Below are 16,887 nucleotides of genomic sequence, written 5' to 3' on the forward strand. Positions count from 1 at the left end.
GTCTAAAAACCTCTCAAAACCTCTTGGAAACTGGCAACATTGTATTTCGAAAAATCAGGGGCGACTCGCAGGGGTGGTTACATAAAGTGGTTACGCAGTTCGCACGTGATTTTTTTTTTTTTTTAACAGCGTTACTTGCGCTAGTGTTGACTCTGACACACAAAAGATGGGCAACAACATGATTACCAACTGACGTACGCATCACTTGCAAAATGTACAGATAAGAAGGGTAAAGATATCGCACTTAATCTGTGCAGTACCTATTTTGCGAGGTGAGGAAAAAAATATGAATAAAAGCCATCGTTATTAAACAATCAAGTCTAGACCATTTATTTTTTACAAAACTAGATATCACAAAAGAAAATAAATTATTCTCTATAAATTTCCACTTATCTACTATGATGATTAGAATCATCATCCCCATTACCATCTTCATCAATATAATCATCTTCTTCATCGTACATTTCCATTGTCGATAGCTTCTCACTCAGTTCTTGCTCTAGGACTTCCAGCTCCGCCAATTTCTCTTTTTTCATTTTAGCCTTGAGAATTTTCTGAGCTCGAAGATATTCTTTGTAGGATAAGGTAGGTTCAGGCTCTGAAACAACAATATTGACATCCCTTGTGATATCTGGATGAGGCTGAATATTTGATTCAATAAAAATAAGAGAATACATGGGGCAAAACCTCGATTAAATCGTTAAATCATTGTAGAAACCAAACACAATGTGAATCTCCTGTCCAGTGTAGGGGCTTTTTTTGTAGAAGAAGATTTTTTGTAGAGGGGACTGAAACAGGAGATCTTTTCGTCCCAAAAGCAAAGAGAGGAGTACAGGATAGGAGAAAGCTAACCGTTCCGAGAATGTGCCCCGGACGGAAATTAAACCGGCGCGGCGCCGCGACTACCGCTTACAAGACAGACGCGCTACCCTCCAAGATCATTAGGCTGGCAGGAGCCCTAAATAATGAATTATAAGTTACGATTCTGAATAATAACTAAATAATGAGGAAATTTCAAGGAAAAAAATTGTAGCCCCGAACATATGTGAAATATCTGGGACCAGAAATCTAACTTTACAATCAACAACTCGCGGGTAAAACTAACAAAAATTAAAAAGAAAGTAAAATTACCATTGGAAACAGTGTCTCCAGCGATTTCGCCATCACCTAGAACTGTGGGCAAGCCTGCAAGAGTTTCTGAAGGGCCATTGGACTTTCGATGTAGAGCTTTGGCTTTGTGGACAGCTTTCTCAATCTAGAAAATGGAAAAAAACACCCAACAGGATACGTACTTTTACGTTGTGTTTATCTACTTGAAGTACCTAGTCATGTAAGTTTAAATTTAAGTGCTTCAGGCTCAACCTAATCAAAGAATACATTCACATTTTAACCAGATTCATTTCGGACCGGGAATGCAGGTTCATCTTGAAGTTACCCAAGGGTGCTTAACCCCATACACAAAAGCCCAAACTGAAGCTTAGGTGTAGAGGTTGGACAGCCCTAAAGGATGGGTTAAGCTTCTACAAATCTACAAAGGGTTCGAAATTTAAAAAAGACATGTCCCTAGTCAAAGCTAACCTGGCTCTTGGAAAAATTGAATTTTCAAGTCTTGGTTAATTTTGGGATGACCAAACTTGAAATGTAAAGGTGGGTTCTTCCACTTTCACTGTGATATATTATGTAATAATACTCTAATTACCGTATACATAATTGCCGAGTGATCTATTCTAAACACATCATTTCTCATTGGAGGCATCTCATTCAGATCAGTATGGGCCAAATTTTCTAGGGCTTCAGGAGTTGACAATTTCATATGATCTGTTTTCAGTAGAGTTGGGTAGGTAGGAGTGAAATCTTCTCCATAGTCAGCTATATTGAGGATGTGGTTGATTTCAGCCAATTTACTTTTGAATTTGTCTGAAAGATTAAATCATGTAACTAAAGGACAAATCAACTAACCAAGGACAACACACTATGAAATATAAGGGATATCTTGCTTCTCACACTAAGCTACCTCTTGAGTTGTGGGTAAATTTAGACACTTTAGATTAGACAATAACTAAGGAAAGTTGACTTTTAAAGCTGTGATAATGATAACTCTTCTAATGTTGTGACATCCCTTTTGCATAAAGCCATGGTTTCATTAGATATGATTTCAAGAGTTCTCTTACCTTTGATGAAAACTATTATGGGCACAGAGCCCACAACTCTCAACTGTGACAGTTGATGTCGTATAGGTGAAGCATAGCTGTTTAACAGTTCTTGTACCCCTGATTCCTGGTGCTCATGCTGTGCTACCCAGAACACGTAGAGAAATTGAAAGTCTGGACTGATCTGGACCTGAGAAAAGAGAAAATAAATGTTTTTTTTGTTTTGTTTTAATTATACTGGGGGGGGGGGAATGTATGATGAGATTGTACCTATCACTACGGTGACAAAAACATAAAAGAACTGAAGCTAATTTTTTTAATAGTTCTTCACAATAAATGTCAGATTTGTTCGTTATTCTTATAACTTATAACAACAACATATGATCATATTTGTAATTCTTTTTCAAAGCTGATAAAAACATTTATTTATTTAATATACCTTATTTATACTGTTGGCTAAGACTAAAAAGTTTGTCTGGCTAGGGGACGTTAAACAGAGAGAAGGCTAGCGTCTGGCTGTGGGACTATAAACAGGGAGGAGAACAGCTAACCCTAACCAGCCTAGCAAGCTGGCAGTTCCTCATCTCTGCTTTTAAATACCAAGCACAAGTCCTCACGATGGTTGACTGCGGTTCAGGACGAGCCAGCCAATTTTACATGGCTAGAGCTAGAGACCATCACCCCAGTGTATAGCAGATACAAAAAGACATGTTTTCTTTATTCTGCTATCACCATTTGGTGAAAGCTAAAGCCGCTACAACAACAACAACAACAACAACAACAACAACAACGACAACAAGAACAACTAAAAAGTCCCATTATGCCAACAGTTTAAAAAGGCCTCATTTATTAACATCAATAATAAAAAAGACAAAGGTTTTGATACAAGGGATGAACATGCTGTGAAATGGGGTCTGATGTAAACTCTTACTTTGGATATTTCAATGCCTTTGCCAACTAGAGCTTCAGAGAGTTCCCCGGTTGCCATAAAATCTGTGATGTGACTCATGAAAACTTTGTTCAAAGCATTCTCCCTCCTTACAAATCGTCTCCTATTTTCTTGAACAATAGATTTCACCACTCTTTCAGGTTGGGACACATTTGCAGCAAAGTATGGTTTCTTTCTGAAAAATAGCAACAGTGAATAATATGTAATTGAGCTACTGATGGTTCTTTTTTTTCTGTTGTATAAAATGGCATTATATTTTAATTTTATTAGGTTGTATTTACATTCTGTATAGCTTGTATAGCTAAGTAAGAACTTTGTTTAGGTACCTACTTATCTCCTGGGTGATCCTTTTGTTTTTTTAATCAATATTTCTAAGTTACATTAGAAATTTAGTTACTCACCTGTCTAGTTTCTGTCCGAACTTCTCTCTCACACTGATGAAAGCATTGGCAAGTTGAGATTTTTTCTGACAAATATGACCAGTATGAAAGAGATTTTGCTGGACCAAGCAAGGAAATCTTGGTTTGAAAATTGATAAGCATACAGTCTCAAACATTCTTAGTTTTGTCTGTAACTAATAAAGAAAAGAGTCATGAACTTCATGAAAATTTTGAAATAATTTTCAAAATTTCCCGCTTTACCTATTCCCTGTTCTGTGGAGAGCTCCACCAATCAGATCGTTCGCGTCCTTTTTTTGGAAGGAGAGGTTTTTTTTATCAGAGAGGTTTTCTTCCAGTCTTGACAACACTGTATTGTATTTACTTTTTTTTTTCAAACAAAATATAATCTCATTTGACTCATTTCATTTTATTTTTCTGAGCTGAGCTGATATCTAGGCAGGATATACCTACTCTCTACTGAACGTGGGTGTTTTTCTGTGATTTGTAAAAATAAATCCGGAGAACACACATCTGCTGTCTAACTTTTCAGTGAATTTCGTTTTCTGCAATGGCCAGGGCCCCAGATCGCAATAATTTTCACCAAACTTACAAACTAGTTGTTGTCGGAGGTGGAGGAGTAGGCAAATCTGCTCTTACTATTCAATACATCCAGGTAAAGTGACAAATTCATTAAACTATAACATCCAGGGTCAATTTTCTTGTCAAACAATCTATCCTTATATAGCCATTCCAAAATTCTTTCTTGCCTACATGATTGTGTGACTTGTTTCTTTTGAAAAATTGTTTTCTATTGCCGAGCTTAATATTTTTAGAATGGAAATGTTGAACATAAAGGAGATATCTCTCTGCAAAAATTTACATATTAAAATGAGTTATGTTGATGATTCATTAATCAGTTATTCATGGTGTATAAATGATATTTAATTTTTTGCTGAGAGCTACTCTTCACATTTTTCACATAATTGGAGCTGAGGGTGTGGCTTAAAAATAAGACAATAGAATGAAGTGATGATGTCTGTGAAATTTAGTGTTGTGCCAATAATAACATAATTTCTGATATTTTTAAAGCTTCATCAATTCCATAGCCAACATAAACATTACAAGTTAATGTTTGAGTCACACTCTTTAGGGATCTGTAGCATCATATGTGGGACCTAAAAGTCTTGTTTAGAGATGTTAAAAAGGGAGTAGACCAGCTTAGCCTGGCTGGGGGACTCTAAACAGGGAGGATAATCAGTCGTCCGCCCTCCAAAAGATGCAGCCTAAATGCCCTTTGCTAAAGAAATATATATCACAAGTTGAGTGCAAAGGGCATCCACTCGTAAATTTTTTGTAGCCAAAACCAAATGTCAACTCAGACCAATCACCCTAGGGCTGAATGAGAGGCTGATGAAAAATGCTGATCCTGTGTGAACAAAGCAAAGAAGAAAAAGAGTAATGACAAATTTTAATGCACTATGTTTTCCATTGAGATCCATTGATCACTAAAGTTAAGAAACATTCCACATTTTTGTTATCCAGATGGACACAAAAATTAAAACAATACAAAATAGGTAGCTTCCAAAGCCGGGTTAACTATGTACCAGAGTTTAATTATTATTATTATTTTTTTTTTCCTGCTTTTGTATTGATGAAATTGTTTTCTTTATTTTACATGTCTTACAGAGTAAGCATATGAAGATTGAGGTAATTCAAATTGAATTTTAGTTTAAACACATCCAGTATGGGGGCTATTTTTGAGAAATTAACGCTGAGCTGACAGAGATTTGCTGGGGAGATTCTACCACACTCAAGTGTTGCACACCGTCCCTGCAGAAGCCAAAAGCTGCTTGTATTTCATAATGGTTCCTCCAGGCCTGTGAGCAACCCCAGAGTGTGCCAGTTTCCTGTGGGACAGTGAGCAATGCTGACACATTTTTTTCTTCTTTCAAAAATGGGTGGCACACTTAGAGATGCATGCTGGCTCAAGGGAAATATTGGTGCCACACTCTAGTGTTGCATGCCATACCTACTGAATGTGTCAAAAGTCTGTGATTTTTAATATGCATAGAAAAGCTTGGATAATTATTTAATTTAGACCTAGGACCATAGTCACTATTTTGTCTATTTAAATTTTAAACCAATGGTGAATGAAAATCTGGTGCTGCTCTTTATTTATATTTACTCATAAACCTCTCTGATCTGTATTTTTTTTTTTTTTTTTTTTTTTTTTGGAACAAAAATATTATATTTTTTTTTAATTTTAAAAAAAAAAAAAAGAATAAAAATTTCGAATATGAAAAACGGCCCATTTATTTTTTTTGTGCAGTCTAGATGAGACAGATGTTGCGTTCTAGTTTGGATCACAGTGGCAGTCGAAATTAGGTTAATTTCCTCTCTTGTTTTGGCATTCTAACATCGGATGCAGCCATTTGAATGCCAGTGGCAGAGCAAAATAGGCTTCTGGCACTCAGTCCCGAAACTGGAGTGCAAATAGCCCAATTTGGGCTGCAAACATCCCATTTTTTCTCTGAGTGTGGTGCCCAACAAAGCACATGTCTGGATCTCATGGTCATGGATATTAAAGGATCCAGGGATGGAATCAAGATCAGACTTGAGTGCTTTAGATATCACTCCAAGGGCTCCAATGACAACAGGAACAACTTTGCAGGACTTCATGGTCCACATCCTTTGAATTTCTATAGCTAGGTCTGTATACTTTAGTTTCTTCTCATTTTCTTTTTTATTCACATTACTAAATTCTTCAAACCAATATTGTCCTTGATGTTTTATTTTATTTTCCTACTTACAGAGCTACTTTGTGACAGACTATGATCCCACTATTGAAGATTCTTACACCAAGCAGTGTGTTATTGATGATATCCCTGCCAGACTTGACAGTATGTATTTTGTTGCTTTTACTTATAAATTTATAACAATTAATCATAGTTTTGAAAACTAATAAACACCAATAATGGTAAATAGGTAAATTACTAATAGGTGAGGAACCTCTGTAGTCTAGAGCAAGAGAGAATAATTTTAAAGGATCATTAATCTGATAGATTCCTTTACTTTTGTATTTTCTATGTAATGAAGGGGGTTCTCCTCCAATAGTGGTGGTAAGTGTTATGCTATCATAATATATTTTTGTATACCTAACCCAAGGCCTTTCCCTTCTTTTTCTCTTCAGTCCTGGACACTGCTGGTCAAGAGGAGTTCAGTGCAATGCGTGAACAATACATGAGATCAGGAGAAGGTTTCCTGCTTGTGTTTTCAGTCACAGATCGGAATAGTTTCGAAGAAATCTACAAGTTCCATCGCCAAATTCTTCGAGTCAAAGATAGAGACGAGTTTCCAATGCTTATGGTGGGGAATAAGGCAGACTTGGATCATCAACGTCAGGTAAATAATAAAGTATGATTACTTATTAGGTTGTAAGAGAAATGTTCTACTTTTTACCAAACAAAAACAAAAATCTACAGGAGGAGTGTGAAAAATTAAAACTCTTTCAAAAATTCCTATGATATCAACTAACCCTAATCCTCTTTTCCTCTAGGTTTCTAGTATGGATGCCCAGAATGTGGCACGTCAATTAAGAATCCCCTACATTGAATGCTCTGCCAAAGTTCGAATCAATGTAGACCAAGCATTCCATGAGCTGGTGCGAATTGTAAGGAAATTCCAATTCAATGAAAGGCCACCCCTCAAATCTTCATTTAAAACTCGAGCAAAGAAATGTGTTGTTATGTAAAATTCAATTGAAACTTTCTAAACTTCAGGAGTTCAGGAGAAATGCCCCGAGCCTTTATGGTAGACAGGAAGGTCATAAAAAGTAACAATCTGACTATCTTCAATAAACTCGGGAGTTTTGAGTAGTGGAAAATAACAAAACAAACTACTAATGTTCATGCCAATACCTAGGTCCTAGGCATCGAAATCATTGTGAACCACGCAATGGTTTCTTCTGCAAGTTTGTGTACAATTTTATACGATCTATTTTTTGATCTGACCATATTTTTCCTTTGAAAGTTTTAATGTGATAGAATGGAGACGAAAATAACTTCCCTGACAAATTTATTTAGAGATGAACTTCTCCCATATGTTTTTTTGAAAGTTGTGATTGATTTTGCATCCACACTGAATGTGCAAACCTTAAAGGGTGTTCTGATGGATAATAGTAATATATAGCTATATAACCATAATCATTATTGTAAAAAAAGAGACGAGGCAACATACAGGTTGGTCTTCTAACATATCTTGTGTAATATGTTGAATATTGATGTAACTTCTTCCATTACTTTTGGTTTCTATACCTTACTAAGTCTTCATGGTGAGTATGCAATAATACGGTTTTGTTTTTACTAGCTAGAGTCCACTTATTAAATCCTTGGTTAGTAATGTACATGTACTTTACTAACATTTATTAGTTTCTTAGTGAAAAGGTTCTCTGCAATTCGATTTTCTTAAATTCCAATTGAAAATTAATTTTGAGTATTAATAGGTATAATGTGCCATATTTTATAAGATTTACACAGAGAAATTCTCTTGAAATTGACAGTTTGTTATTGTTGATATATTGCACCATGACATTTTCATACGAAATAAAACTTTCTACTAATTGCACAAAAAGGAGCTCGGAATTAAATTGTTCAAGCACAATATTTTACTTGGCGATCAAGCTGTTTGACGTTTCAAGTTTTGAACATCAAACTTTCAATTTTTTACCATAGTGTCATAAGTCATTTTTAACCTATTTACTTCCTATTATGTTCATGTCATGAAATCATTTAGCACAGCTATGTGTATCTGTTTACATTTACATTTTGATCTTCTAAATTCAGGAATTTTGAACGATTCAATGTTTAATGCTATAACTTGATTAATTAAAATCATAAAACTTTTTTATTGAGGTATCAAAAGGTGACAAAAGAAATACTAATGTCTACTTTCCTTTAATATCGTAGTAATTCTCACGAACTTAACCCACCGTGTCAACTTATTGAAATTTCAAGTCTGATTTTTCATATTTTGTGTGTATTTTCATTTTAACATTTGGGTATTTCGTTATTATTAATATTATTCTCCAGAGAATTTCATTACAATTGTTTCCCTCAGTAAAGGCAATATGAGTTTGTAAACTCGTACTTGTAGAAGTAGTTGATCAGTACCAGGGCCGAGAAGATTATGTTTTCTCGGTATCGAGGTGTTTGTGATGCTGATCAACAGACTTACAGGTACCTATTCTTTAAATTTTATAATAAGTATTTGCATTTATTTTATGTGGTAGGAGAAGACATGTGAAATTTTGTAAAGGTTGTTGAAGAAAGAAGGTGGAGTGGTAAATACGGGTTTAAAAAAAAAAAGGTTTAGGAGAAAGATTTAATGACGGAAAATTTAATAATTCTGGAGGGGATACAGTTAGAACCAATTTTATATTGGTAAGTAAAGACTCAAATGAGCAATAAAGTGAGTAATTATTGTAATGATATTTGATAATCCACACTCAAATAATAAAATCCAGATGATGTTTATAATGAATTTCACATTGCATTATAGGTACTCCTTCACACAAAGCAATGCAAAGTAAGTTTAGAACAATATCGTTATCATGACTTTTTTAACATAAGAATGATTAAAATAATTTTTCGGTATTAAGTAAGCAGGCTGTGAATATTATTTTCTCATTATGTTGCACATGATTTTTTTCCAGTTTCATTATTGATTTTAAACTTTGTCCAAATTCATGACACAAAATTCACCAAGTTTTCGAACAGGGAAAATAGCTAAACGGTATGCTAAAGTTTCAATAAATTCCTAGACTTTTATTGCAGAAAAAATATTTCCCTCATTTTTATTTATACTAATAAATTTATTAAGAGTAGATTTGATTTGTTTCAAAATAATTTATTAACTGTTAATATTTTTGTAAATTATTTACTTAGTTGATTTTTAATTTAATTTTCAAAACTAATTATCCTAATTTCTTATTGCTTTATCCATAAGTTGTTATAATTTTAGTTAGATATTTTGAAATCATCATTGTTTTTTTTTTTTGTTATTTATTTAACAATATTTAATCACTTTATTTTTTATATTAAAAAATCTGTTAAATACTTAACTTTTTAGAATTCTACCGTCTACCGCTACTTATAATTTTATTTATTTTTCTTTGTGAATTCTGACGTCACGCAATTTTCTCGTTAAGATACCGGCTGGTTTTTATATTTTATAATCGGACTAATTGAACATCCTCAAAGAGATACAATTTTTATCGGTGAACTTTGTTCAAATCTATCGTGACTAGTATTAGTAGAAAAGAAAACCTTCGGCCTTGGTAATTTGATTTAAATCATCGTATCGTCTGTCTCATAAAATTCAACAAAACTCTGCTTTGATCTAAAGTCTCGTAGGGTTAAGATTGAGAACAAAGGCCTACTTGAGCGCGTTATACATTGAATGAAAAATGGACCTACTCCATGCGTTGAGCATTGTACCAAATTATAAATGGTTTTGATTTAATAGAAGCTGTTCCCCTAATTATTTGAAGTAGGTATCTCCTAATTATTTGAAGCAACACCAATAATATATTAATAATAAACAATTATGATTATTAGTTCATACTTTTTCACTCGTCTGAAAAATATTTTTCTTTTAATATTTAGATAAAAGGGTAATTAATACTTTATAATTTGGATAATATTTCATTATAGGTTTTTTCTTCTTTTTGTTGAAAGGTGCTAATTATTTCATATTTCATTCTTATGTTTGTCAACTATTTATCACTACGCTTAAGTGGAGGTGATCTGACTTTTCTTGTAGATATTTCCAGGGCATATTTGTAATGGTTACTGTAAATATCTGAGATAGGTACTACTTTACACCACAAGAATAATGGACATAAAAGTGGCATACCTTTGCACTGTCCATAAGGATGAAATATGTATTTAATTATTTTGTTAAAAATAATGTCATAACTAAATCATGTATTAAAAAACGCTTAAAAACAAGACTATTATTTATTTCAAAATATTATAAACTTTTATTTGAATTAAAGTACGCATTATGTAATAATTATATTCTATTTGATGTTTAATAATAAGTATATTAAGTTATTTCTTTTACTTCTGATGTTTCATATTACTTATAAATAGAAAATATCAACAACGCACAACTTTGGAGGTACCTGTGCTTTTAAATTTAAGCAACATTTTCAGACAAGCCCATGTATATATTTAAGACAAGAAAGGAAAATCCCTTGGACTCAGTCCATTATAGAAGATGTGTATTGCGATTTATTCATGATCAATTTGTTGTGTGTTGAATTGATTTTATTTACGAACTTGAAGTCAATAAATTTCTTCGAGTATAAACAAAACTTTTATCTCCAGTGTTAATCGTTCCCATTGACAATGTTGATTTCAACTAATTTCCCCCTTCATTAATATGTAGATAAAAAGTTTATTGTGGTCTTTCCTTCATTCGATCAGAACGACTTACCTATCTAATGTTTTAACTAATAAAACCAAATTTTCAACTGCTGAAAAAGGAAGGCAAAAATAATAACAATATTATTATATTTACTTTATTTTTCCCGATCAAAGAAACTTAGATTCTAAATTAATTTATAAGAAAATATTTTTTATATGTTTTATCTTATAATAACCACATTAGGTATGTGGTTTATTGTATCACAAACAGTTTTGAAAAAGTAACCACCTTAGTTTCAGACACCTAATATGCTTTAGAGATGACAAGATAATATGAGTAATTAGTGATTACATTGTAAGTATATGACGTCAGCATACCTATTTCAATCTATTCTCTATGTCTATGAGTATACAAATACTGAGTAATTAGTGATTACATTGTAAGTATATGACGTCAGCATACCTATTTCAATCTATTCTCTATGTCTATGAGTATACAAATACTAAAGTTATCTATGTGTATCTCGATTATAGAAGAGAATCATGTGTGTTTAAGAATTCTTAAACACAAAAGTTAAACAAGTTCATGAAAATGGCTCTTGCTGAAATTTTAATTTTATTCTGTCTGAAACTCAAAGATTGGACACTAAATATACATCATGATAGAACATGAAATCTATGGGTGTAATATTCTAAAATAAAGCTTAGAGCTTTGTATTGAGCCTCGCTCATTTTCTACCAAAATAATAATATTCTTCTTCTTAGTCGCCTTTTCCCGTGTTCAGACGAGGTCGGCGTTTTATGCCAGCCTCTCAATCAGCCCTGTGGGTGATTGCTATTGGGCTGACATTTGGTTTTGGCTACAAAATTCTACGAGTGTATGCCCTTCGCACTCAACCTTGGCTATCTCTTTAGCAAGGGGAATTTCAGGCTGGTATCTTCACGGTTTAGTCCCCCAGCCAGACCAAAATAATAATACTCATATCATTTTATTAGAATACCAAAATGTTATTATTTTACATAAATAAGAAAATCCAAACAGCAAAATATTTGAATAGATATTATTTATATGTATATTGTAAGACAGTGCCATTTGATCCGCTCATAAGCAACTCTTAGAGTTAACTCTGTATACCTATGTTTAGTTAGAATGTAAAATATCTAGTTAATACTTAATAAGAATCCGATTTAATATTGTGAGAACATGGAAGTCCTATGTAACATATTATATTTACTACTGTGAGCATTGTATGTGAGTATGGTCTTTTGTTCCACATTTTATGCAGCTTTTAAAATTCGGCTGTTTCGTTGTAGATGAAAAATAGATATTCATCCTTCTTGTAAATATCCAACGATTTAACTAACGTAGTTGTGACACAAGCATACAATGCGGAAAAGAAAATTATCGTACGTATTGTTTTTTCTTTCACCCCAGTACTGTTTCGTTGTAGATGAAAAATAGATATTCATCCTTCTTGTAAATATCCAATGATTTAACTAACGTAGTTGTGACACAAGCATACAATGCGGAAAAGAAAATTATCGTACGTATTGTTTTTTCTTTCACCCCAGTGCAGTGTACTACTGTGAGCATTGTATGTGAGTATGGTCTTTTGTTCCACATTTTTTGCAGCTTTTAAAATTCGACTGTTTCGTTGTAGATGAAAAATAGATATTCATCCTTCTTGTAAATACCCAACGATTTAACTAACGTAGTTGTGACACAAGCATACAATGCGGAAAAGAAAATTATCGTACGTATTGTTTTTTCTTTCACCCCAGTGCAGTGGTATAATATGCTCCTCATGATTTTTCATGTCTATAATATTAAGTGTGTAATATACGTGTACAATTCATGCTATCTGGGTATATACGTAGTACGTACTATGGGTTGGATACTTTAAAGGACAAGCAAAATAGTACCTAGCAATTTTTGTGCTGTTACTATTAGACGATAGATAATAACATTCTCATCGAAAAAGCGGGATTTAAAGGACAAGCAAAATAGTACCTAGCAATTTTTGTGCTGTTACTATTAGACGATAGATAATAACATTCTCATCGAAAAAGCGGGATTAGCAACTATAATATTATTGGAATTTTTATTATTGTTATTAGAAATATATTAACAATTATTATAACCAAATTTTATTAATATTTATTGAATGTAATAATGATTAAAATATTTTATAAAAAAATCAATAAAAACTATAAAACCCAGAAAATTTTAATAAACCAAAAAACGCATTTTTCTATTGTCATAGGTCATTTCATTTGAGTATATTAGGTATGAGTGAGATGAGATGGGAAGGAGAAGGTGAAACAGAGTATGATGAGTATAAGATAGTGTATAAAGGCGGAGGTCATTTCTAGCCAGGCATTAATCCTTCTTTCTTGGCCTTTTAGAAATTTCTCTTTCCACCGCCCTTTTCCGTGCAAATGGTTTATCACAGTTTTTTTTTCAACATGAAAGTCTCTCGCCTTTTGCGAGTTTTCACTTCTTGAAATTTTCTAAAACAGTTCACCACAAACACTCGTGCTAGAGAGAATGTGCTCTAACCTTTCTTCCTTGTCGCGACCTACCTACCTTATACCGGGGTAACGTATTCGAATTATTCATTCAATTTCTTCTTTGTATCTCTGACTGATAAGTTGCTTTTAATTATTGAGTAATGTATTCATTATTAATTAACTTGGACATTCTTCGAGATTTTTTTCTTTTTTTTTTTAAATAGGCAGAGAGAAATTCGTAGGAGGAAGTACGTAACTACTTATTGTGATACAGGATCATGCCCTTTACTATCTAAGTTACAATATTGAGGCCCTATCTAATCCTTCTTTTAACTTTACCCACATTTTTAGGTAATCATTATCCAATTAGGTATCATTGGGTACCATGTCGGGTTTTGGTTAACCAGACCGCCTTCTGATATTTTTAAAGTCACGAGTATAGAGATCTGAGATTATGAGCTTTCCAAATATGTGGTGGGCTGACGTAAACTTTGCGCTCCTGATAGCCTGTTGAGTAATTGTTTTGCAAAAAATCGGTAGGTACGTACTTTTAACTGTTTTAGATTCAATAGGTATCTGCAAAAAAGCTAAATGAATGGTTCTCGAGTTATTCATCGAAATTTTGAAGCAGTCGTTTTTGACGATTTTTCTACACTTCCCTGGGGGGAATGGTTACCTACCGTAGTCAGTAATAATAACTGACACAATGCACAGAAGGAGATCGGAAAATAAATACCTTATTGTTTTTGATTAGTTTTTTGTTATTTACTCAATCAATGTAGAATTAAAACGATTATGGTTAAAATATACCCATATTGTACTAAATTATACCTAAACAATGGTTAGCTACTACCTACCTCATATTAATTTTTTGAGGATCAAATTAGTTGATCATCATCGACCGTTTATAAATCCTAGTTACCTATACCTACCTAGGTGTTTAGTTCGTGTTCTAGCACAAAACCAGCTTCCAGCTACTCTAGACCGATAGTTATGATTCACAATCGTTACCTACTGTCATAGCACGCTAGGATACTTTAATATTTTTAGACTCCATGTTCTAGCACACAAAGCCAGCTTCCAGCTACTCTAGACCGATAGTTATGATTCACAATCGTTACCTACTGTCATAGCACGCTAGGATACTTTAATATTTTTAGAAGGTTATCACCTCTCTCCAGTCTCCCGTCTAGGAAGTCGGTTTTCAATTTGGTACCATATAAGGAAGGTAAGGTTATTCATAATGTTGTTTTCTCTTCTTTTCCTCTAATTCACGTCGTGTTCAGTCAGTACTTTTTTTTTCTTTTGGCTCACGACTACTCACGAGATTTAATTTTATAAATCGCCATTACGTAAGTTCATCATTTCTTTCGGAAGAAACTTGGAATAGGTATAAGCGACAAAAGAGTTTGTGAAGTGACGAAAAATTATTAATGGGACTCAAACATGAAGTAGAAACGAAGTTTAAAACTATGTTAGTGCGATAGAAAACTTTTCCATCAAAAGTAAGTCTATATTTGCTAGCTAGATAATTTGTTTACGCACCTAATTCCTACCTAGAGCTGCCTCGTATTTTACTACAAACTTTGGGGATTTTTTCGCGAATCTGCGAAAGCGTACCTAATGTAGGTTTGTAATAATTACATACTTTTTTCGTATCCTATTCAGATTCAAAATTCTTTTTGGTAGGTAAATGCATTTTTACAGAACGTTGTCCCCCATTTCCTATGCATCTATTTCTATCTATTTACATTTTTCCCCCAAGGTATGAGTACCTTCCTTAAAGGTCACGTTATAAAGATATGCCTACATTGCCTGCCTATAAAACCTATGTAGTCAACTACAGTCATGTATTTAACACTTAACGAGGGAAAAAGCTGAAGAAGAACGTACGAAAATTTAGTATTGATCTTGTTCTGCAATTTCATTACCTTCGTACCTGTCGCGGTGACCCGCCCTATAAAATTTGCGTTCGAACTTTGGAAAAATAATAACTGTAATTTGAAAACTTTTACCTACTTTTTTGTTTATTTGTGTCTGTTAAAAAAGTTGGGTAACTAATTTTCCAACAGCTTTACGTGTCATGAGGCCGTGTGAAAATTCCGATGGATGGTATGAGAACGTACCATTAAGGACCTTAATGGTATTTTTGTCTCGTTATTGAATTTGAATCTGTGTTCACCTTGATTTTTGACGAATGGTTTTTTGATTTGCAATTTGAAGGTGTACGTGTAGTCCGCAGTCCTACCTCCCAGCTATGTAGAGATGTAGAAATTCATGTGTTTTTTCTCTGATGCTAAGGTTTATCTCATAGGGAGGTACCTACCTGTGTAGTTATTCCAGGACACTAAACTAAAAGTTGAGAAGTTCAGATTAATAATTTTACTCTAGCTCGACTGTAGTCGAGTAAAGACCTGGTCGTCTTGTAAATAGGAGGCCGCGGGTTTGACTCCTAACCGAGCATAAAATTTTGAAGGCTCAAGTGTTAGAAAATGCCTTGGTTATAAATCATTTTTAATTTAGACTTCAGATTAGCTGCTACCTGTATGTACCGCCTGTACGTATTTTCTGCTATTATATGAAACCATATGGACCCAATTCCCTTGACATTTGTAGAGTTTTGTGAATACGTCATTGTAAAATATAAACCATTTCAAATTAATTGCAGATATACTGGACACTGTCCAACGTTGAAATTCCAGTTCGGAAAATGCTATGGCACCAACACTAAGGAAATAATAAAAGTAAGATTCCGCCGATGCCTATTAAAATAGCTGGAAATGAGAAGGTCAAACGGAAGTGAGTAGAGAAAAGAAAGATTTAAAAACTAAGATAACAAATGAAAAAGAGGGAAAATTAAGAAACTAACAAGGTATTTTTAATGAATGAATTAATGATACCTGGAGGAAAAAAAGAAAAAGAAAAGGGGGATGAAATAGACTGTAGGAATATTTAGGTCATGGTTAAACTTAACACAAACTGTACCTAAATCAATTGGAATGAAAGAAATAATTAAAAGGAAAATAAAAAATAAAGTACTAATTAGGCAAATAGGCACCTACAGTAATCTACCTTTTTTGTCTTATTTATTAGAGGTAGACTAGAAGCAATTTATTTAGATAAGCTTTACTAAAGCTAGAGATGTAGGTAATCAACTTTCGCCTTTGAGTAAGGCTTTTTAGAAAACAGAGCTCAGAGCTTCTTTGATTTCTTCCTTCAGGATCTCTATGACATAGGAGTCCTTCACAGATATTCTTACGCTCCCCTGGATGATCAAACCAAGCTGGAGTCTATCTAGCTTTCGCCTTTGACTAAGGGTTTTTAGACGACAGAGCTTTAATTTTTTTCTTCCTTCAGGATCTCTATGACATAGGAGTCCTTCACAGATATTCTTACGCTCCCCTGGATGATCAAACCAAGCTGGAGTCTATCATCAGATCCCCTGAGAACAGAAAACTAGGATCCAAAGC

The 16,887-nt window shown here is 33.6% G+C and overlaps 3 protein-coding genes and 2 long non-coding RNA genes across 6 annotated transcripts; 2 read left to right on the top strand and 3 right to left on the bottom strand.

The window, feature by feature from the left end:
- Positions 1 to 303: 303 nt before the first annotated feature.
- LOC103525049 lies at positions 304 to 3,704 on the bottom strand. Its single transcript, XM_026820268.1, has 6 exons — positions 3,501 to 3,704; positions 3,082 to 3,274; positions 2,172 to 2,340; positions 1,700 to 1,917; positions 1,132 to 1,255; positions 304 to 598 (listed from the first exon to the last, which is right to left on the bottom strand). The coding sequence occupies exons 1-6, from the start codon at positions 3,653 to 3,655 to the stop codon at positions 390 to 392; spliced, it is 1,068 nt and encodes a 355-aa protein (XP_026676069.1). The 5' UTR covers positions 3,656 to 3,704; the 3' UTR covers positions 304 to 389.
- A 197-nt stretch (positions 3,705 to 3,901) lies between these two features.
- Positions 3,902 to 9,175, top strand: LOC103525050 (ras-like protein 2). Of its 2 annotated transcripts, XM_026820269.1 has the most exons (5): positions 3,902 to 4,152; positions 5,166 to 5,186; positions 6,292 to 6,379; positions 6,670 to 6,881; positions 7,036 to 9,175. In XM_026820269.1, exons 1-5 carry the CDS (start codon positions 4,048 to 4,050, stop codon positions 7,228 to 7,230), a joined length of 621 nt encoding a protein of 206 aa, XP_026676070.1. In that variant the 5' UTR covers positions 3,902 to 4,047; the 3' UTR covers positions 7,231 to 9,175. The 2 variants fall into 2 exon arrangements, with proteins under 2 accessions (XP_026676070.1, XP_008488320.1); XM_008490098.3 differs by lacking the exon at positions 5,166 to 5,186 and having other exon boundaries at positions 7,036 to 7,230.
- LOC113465615 lies at positions 7,644 to 11,769 on the bottom strand. Its single transcript, XR_003390268.1, has 2 exons — positions 11,370 to 11,769; positions 7,644 to 11,284 (listed from the first exon to the last, which is right to left on the bottom strand). It is a non-coding gene; the product is annotated as an uncharacterized LOC113465615 (long non-coding RNA).
- Positions 11,770 to 12,601: 832 nt separating this feature from the next.
- On the bottom strand, positions 12,602 to 13,108 carry LOC113465616. Its single transcript, XR_003390269.1, has 2 exons — positions 12,918 to 13,108; positions 12,602 to 12,829 (listed from the first exon to the last, which is right to left on the bottom strand). It is a non-coding gene; the product is annotated as an uncharacterized LOC113465616 (long non-coding RNA).
- Positions 13,109 to 13,450: 342 nt separating this feature from the next.
- Positions 13,451 to 16,715, top strand: LOC113465605. The gene is made up of 3 exons (XM_026820259.1): positions 13,451 to 13,504; positions 16,086 to 16,161; positions 16,638 to 16,715. Exons 1-3 carry the CDS (start codon positions 13,455 to 13,457, stop codon positions 16,713 to 16,715), a joined length of 204 nt encoding a protein of 67 aa, XP_026676060.1. The 5' UTR covers positions 13,451 to 13,454.
- The last annotated feature ends 172 nt before the right edge of the window (positions 16,716 to 16,887 follow it).

This window comes from Diaphorina citri, unplaced genomic scaffold (assembly GCF_000475195.1).
Source record: "Diaphorina citri unplaced genomic scaffold, Diaci psyllid genome assembly version 1.1 scaffold134, whole genome shotgun sequence".
NCBI classification, from domain to species: domain Eukaryota; kingdom Metazoa; phylum Arthropoda; class Insecta; order Hemiptera; family Psyllidae; genus Diaphorina; species Diaphorina citri.